The 6,000-nt window shown below is 43.9% G+C and overlaps 1 protein-coding gene across 5 annotated transcripts in view; it reads right to left on the bottom strand.

Annotated features, from left to right (window-relative positions):
• Ap2b1 (adaptor related protein complex 2 subunit beta 1) overlaps nt 1-6,000 on the bottom strand; it is a 124,543-nt gene continuing 118,543 nt past the window's right edge. For all 5 annotated transcript variants that reach the window (XM_059271350.1, XM_059271349.1, XM_059271353.1 and 2 more), the window contains one exon: nt 1-465. In XM_059271350.1, the coding sequence (XP_059127333.1) occupies nt 391-465 (75 nt within the window). In that variant the 3' untranslated portion in view covers nt 1-390. The remainder of the gene's footprint in view (nt 466-6,000) is intronic.

The raw sequence follows: 6,000 nt of genomic DNA, 5'->3' as shown, positions 1-6,000 counted from the left end.
TTTATGTTTCAGTGACACTTTTCCTTGCTTTAATTAACTTGTTGCCTTTTTCTGCTTGTGAAATGAGCTTCTGATTACAAAATATCAAACTACACTCAAAAGAGGGTGTAGAAAAAGCTAGCCATTGGCACAGCATGGAGAAGCTCACGAGGAAGGCCTGAGGGCAGCGGCAGGTGGCAGAGGTGGGGAATGATGGAAGCAGTGGTCACACGTGTCACAGGAAGCTAACCTATCCAACGGGGTGAATGCTAATGTCAGCACAGGGTGACTGGTCACTACCGGGGTGGGTGGCGCAGTGTTCAGGCTCTACACAGCAGTACGACTTCCTTCAGTTAAGAGTTCTTGGCTTGCACCGATTACAGGGTGGCTGGAGGGTACAGGACCCATTTATTAGTTTTTCAAAATGCTGTCGTAGACCTGATAGATGTACTGAGAGACTTCAGGGGCTCTACACTTCAGCGACAGCTGTGAAAAGGAAGGGAAAAGACATCAGCATGGAGATGGCATTGGCTCCAAATGCACCCAAGCATTCAGGTCACGACGACGACGACGACGACGATTTCTGACATTCTGAGACACTCTACAATTAGAACAGCCAAACAGAGAGCTCACACTAATACAAACCATAGATTTCACAACTTCAACTTGGTTGGTATCAAGCTGTGCTGTGTGTCTCCCTACAGCCCACGTGATCCCAGGGGTGCAGAGGCCAGTACTGAGGAAACCTCTTAAGTTGGTGACAGTCCCTGCAGCTGCTGATCTCAGTTCCTATGTCTGATATGGATCTCTCACAAGGACAGAGAGTCATGTTAAGTAAAGGTCCACAGTACTGGTCCTTTCTGCACCACCAAGGAAAGACGGTGTAACTGGACAGCAACTCTTGGCAGCTGCTTCAAGGTATTTTCTCCCTCTTTAAACAAAGGATTCGGGCATTTCTGATAACACTACTCCTCTACCACCATCTCTTCTTTTAGTCCAACAATTATCAAATTAAACATCAACATAAAAAGATTCTCATGTTAAAGGACAAAAATTAAGCCCAAATTTGGATTCTTTAACTGTATCTGGGTTAAACATAATATTATCAATTATAACAGCAAAGCATGTAAACTATACTCTTTACACAGAAAGTTCTGTATGTGTAACAGTTATTCTCCAGTGTACTGCTATGAGATTTTACATTTTTTTACCTCTTTACTCTCTCTGTAGAGACCCTGGACGATTTACCATGATACCCAAGATGAAAATACTTCAGGGGGTGCGGGGGGGAGGTAAACTGCTACGGGCCGCAGGAATATATCATAAGAACTCAGCTGGTTATGGCAAAGCCACTACCTGAAGGGATCAAGGAATTCCTTCAGAGGAAGCCAAATCCCAGGGAGCATTTGGTGTTATTTGGCTTGTTATATATCAGCTGTCTTCTGTTATGAAAATCATGTGTGCCTTCATAAAACTATTCCCAATTGTTTTTTCCCTAATAATTGCTAACACTGTGGACTGATTACTCTTTGGACATATACATTCAAGGTATTTGGAGAACAGCCTCAGGAAGGGCTTCCTTCCCCTCAGCCCATCTGTTTCTCCCCTTTCAGCACTGGAATCAGATATCTCCCTTAGCCACATCCAAGGACTAACAGAAATAACAGTCCAGACCACCACATGCTAGTCTCCTGATTTAAGGTAAATTCTAAAAGGAGACAGAGCCTAGGTCAGGTGGGCCTTAAGTAATAGCTTCGCACAATTTAGCTCAGACTCTCCTTTTCTTAGAGCCTTATTAACTTTATAGACCTCTAACTCCTTACCTAATCACTTCTAGGAATATTTACATAACCTTCTGCGATGACAGCTATGCACAGCCAGAACCCCAGTTCAAGCCTCCTCCCTGTAATTACCGTCATTGGCAGCATCCGGCCAGGTCCATCCTCAGATGGAAGAAAGTACCTTGTCAGAGATACTTCTATACTAAGTACAGACCCTAGCATCCAGACTACCTATTTGAGAAGGCCTGGTGGATGTGCCAATTAAGCTTAACTTTCTCCTTTCCCAAATCTTACCTCTAGTTCCAGATCTCCTTTTAACTATCACCAGAGGCATCTAGCTTTACACAGGTTGCCTAGTGACCGAGCACACTTTCCCCCACCCTGCAGAAAAAACTGTGATAGCTTGGACAGATGAGGGTCAAAGGGATAAAAAGGTAGTTTTATTTTCAGAGAGGGAGATGGAACTTAAGAGGTATGAGGAGACGAGAGAAAGAGAGGGTAAAAACTTGAGGACGGAGAACTGAGAGGGATAAGGAGGATTTTGACCAGAGAGAACATGTGGACGAGATGGAAAATGAGGAAGAGCCAAATGAGGAAGAACTAACCGGGTAAGAAGGAGATGAGAAGGACTTAGATGAGGCAAAATTAAGACAAAAGAGAATTAAGATAGAACTTAGAGGGAACAGTAGATAAATATAGAGAGAAATCAGGCAAGAAAGGAGCTAGGCACGAGAACAGAACTAAAGCTGTATAGATAGGATTTTATCCCAGAGAAATAAAAGCAAGTGGTGTGCTGAGATTCTATTTCCCGAAAACAGTCCTCGCTGTTCGTAGTTTTCTCTCTGAGCCCCTGGGATGTATAATATTAAGGCTGGTCCTTTTAATATACAAGGGTAAACAAGATTTTGGTCAACTCTGGATTTCCTGAAACACTAACATCCTAAAATCTTTAAGTTAGCTAGGTGGTAGCTAATGACTGAATTCCAGCACTTAGAAGGCTGAGGTGGGAGGACTGCTCTGAGTTTGAAGCCAGCCTGGGCTACAGAGTGAGACACTATCTCATAAAAACAAACACCGAGCTGGGGAGATGGGTCAGGAAGTAAAGCGGTTGCCATACAAGCATGAGCATGTAAGAAGCTGGACACAGTGACAGACATCTATGATTCCAGTGCTGGGGAAAGGTGGAAACTACAGGATACCTGTGGTGTGGTAGCCAGCCAATCTAACTAAAATGGTGAGCTCAGTGAGAAACAATGTCTCTGAAAATAAGGTAGAAAGTAATTGAGGAAGACACTCCCTTCAACCTTTGGCTACCGATTGCACACACATGAACACATGCACACACACACACACAACACATGCATACATACACATATAAGAATGCTGTGGGATATTTTATTTAAAGCCATTTATATGTTTGGAATTCAGGGGGCAACTCGTGGGGAGTTGGCTTACTCTTCTACCATGTGAGACCCAGTTAGGACTGGATTAGCAGGACCACAAGTGCGTCCCCACAGAGCTATCTAACTGGTCTTTTATAGTCTCTAGGACATTTGCAAAACTGCTATTCTATTACCAGTCATGAAGAGAATTCTGATAAATGTAAATAAAACAATCTACAACTAATGTAAAAACACAGATATGGTAAAAGGTGCAGCTTTAGATCCACCCCCTCACTTTTTAGCATTTATCTGAGAATCATGTCTACAACCATTATTGCCTTTTTTGTTTTTGGTGTGTGCTTATGTTCATGTTAGTGTGTGCAGGTGTGGACATAGTTGGGGCCACAGGCTGACCTAGTTGTCTTCACCAGTCTCCACCTTATTTTTGAGACAAGGTCTCTTCCCTGATCCTAGAGTTCACCCATTTGTCTAGACTGACTGGTCAGCAGGCTGCAGGACCGTCCTGTCTCTGCCTCCTCAGCACTAAGGTCAATGTGTGCTGCCACACCCAGCTTTTCTTTTTTTTTTTTTAAAATTAAAAAAGGTTTTATTTACTTTTTAAAATTGTATGTGTATGAGTGTTTTGCTTACATGTATGTGTGCCATGTGTGTGTCTAGTGCCACCAGAGGCTAGAAGAGAGTGTCAGAGACCCTGGAACTGGAGTTACAGATGATTGTGAACCACCATGATGCTGCTGGGAACTGGACCAGGATCCCCTGCAAGGGCAGCAAGTGCTCTTAACCATTGACCCATCCCTCCATTCCCCATGCCCAGATTTTTATGTGTGTGCTGGTGACCTGAATGAGGTCTTCCTCATGATTGTGCAGCAATCAATTTACTGACTGAGTCATCTCCCCATTTACATTCCCCCAACTTTTAAATTTCTCACAGTACAGGCAATTCTTGTACCTCTTCCCTATAACCTCTCCACTGTCAATGTAGAAAATTCTCGTGGGAGAATACATGCTTCAAGAGAGACAAGCAAGGAGACACAGTTGAGGGGCGTTAACCCCCAGGCTAAAGAGGGTTAGCATCTTTCTGCCAATATGGTGCTCTCTTTGTCCTGCCCCTTCCCTTAGCAAAGGTGGAAGTTTGTTCAATGTAGCCCCGACCCTAGGTTTCACTTTTGTATCACTCCTAGGAGAAAAGAAACCTTCCCCATGTTTTAGTTTTGAACTGCTATGGTGCTTATGTGATATATCTTCTATATTAACCATTCAGGAACACTGCCCACCCAGATCTACCAAGAAGAGTCACCTGTTCTACTTAACTAAGTCAGGGAGACTCATTTGTGTAGGGACGTGGCCTTACGTTTCTGGGTTATATACAGTTTTCCTCCCTCTCCTTCCTTTTTCAAGCAGGTTGGATTGATACTTACAGCAATCCTCCTGCCTCTGCCTCACAAGGGCTGGGATTATAGGAGTGCCTTGCACATGGCCTAACTACCCTTTTATGAAATGTAAGGATCAGCCTGGGGAAAACACTTTCTCAACTCCTTATGTGACTAGGGGTCCCTGAGTCTTTCATGTACTAGTACTGCCTCGACCAGATATTTCTCCTCCTTAATGCTGACTTGAGGCCTGATCAGTAGTACAATGGGTGTATGGGATGATGAAGGGCAGGGGATGGATCTCAGAGATTCTGAAGTCTGGAGTGCCACTTTAGAGAATGGATCAGACCCAGGCCAAGTGCTTCCGGCGACAGAAGTGGTAGTGTAGACATAGGTAACCTAGTTGCCAGGAGAATCTAGATTAGGAAAGGGTGCATGGAAAGAAATACACTTATCATTTAAAATTACAGAGCAAGCTCTTTCATTTTATCCCAGCACTTGGGAGGCTGAGGCAGAAGGAATACTGTGAGTCCCAGGGTAACATGGGCGATGTAATATGCTTGAGGCCAATTTAGGCTACAAGACTGAGACATTGCCTAAAAGAAATCTGGGAACAATAGCGGAGGCTTGTAATCCCTATACTGTGGTGGTGGATACAGGAGGATCAGTAGGTCAAAGCCAGACTGGGCTACAGAGGACCTGTTTCCACAGAAAAAATAAAAATAAATGAACAAAAAGCACCCCCCCCAAGACTCTAAAACAATAACAAAACCCCCCAGGAACAACAAAAAGGTTTTATGTAAGGGTGAATGGAAGGTGGGTATAGCTTAAAAAGGGTTCCAGGAGGACAAAAACCTCACTGTCTTCTGCTGTTTTTTTTGAGACAAGATCTCACTATACAGCCCTGACTGCTCTGGAACTCTCTATGTAAACTGAGCTGGCCTCAAACTCAGAGATCTGTCTGCCTCTGTCTCCTGAGCGCTGTAAAAGATTAGAGGTGTGTGTCACTAGGCCAAGACCCAGCCTCTTTTTTTAGTCTTTTACTTATACATAGTGTACTGAATTTACTCCTAGGGCGTAGGTTATTATTATTATTATTATTATTATTATTATTATTTAAAATTGGATATAAGATTTACTAGTGAACATGACTGGTGAGGTGGGGATGGGTTTAACACAGTGAGAGTCTTTAAGGGTGCAGGGCTTGCCACTTATCCAGAGGACCACACAGGAATGACTCTGACCCTCCGCCATGGAGGATAAGCTGCTTCTCAGCTACCATGTCTTCAAATTCAGGTGCATTCAACATGGTGAAGTCTCAGCGCTCAGAGATGTGGATTTTCTGGAGGCCAGGAAACTTGAACTCTGGCCTGCGCAGGGCTCCAATCTTATTCTGCAGTCAAGTGCACACAGCCAGTGTAAACCCTGGCCACTGCTACTGGAGACTTCTCAAAGTACCGGCCTATA

Source organism: Peromyscus eremicus, chromosome 8a, assembly GCF_949786415.1.
Source record: "Peromyscus eremicus chromosome 8a, PerEre_H2_v1, whole genome shotgun sequence".
NCBI lineage: Eukaryota > Metazoa > Chordata > Mammalia > Rodentia > Cricetidae > Peromyscus > Peromyscus eremicus.
Note: the sequence above shows the minus strand (reverse complement) of the source record. Positions and strands in the feature narration are given on the sequence as shown.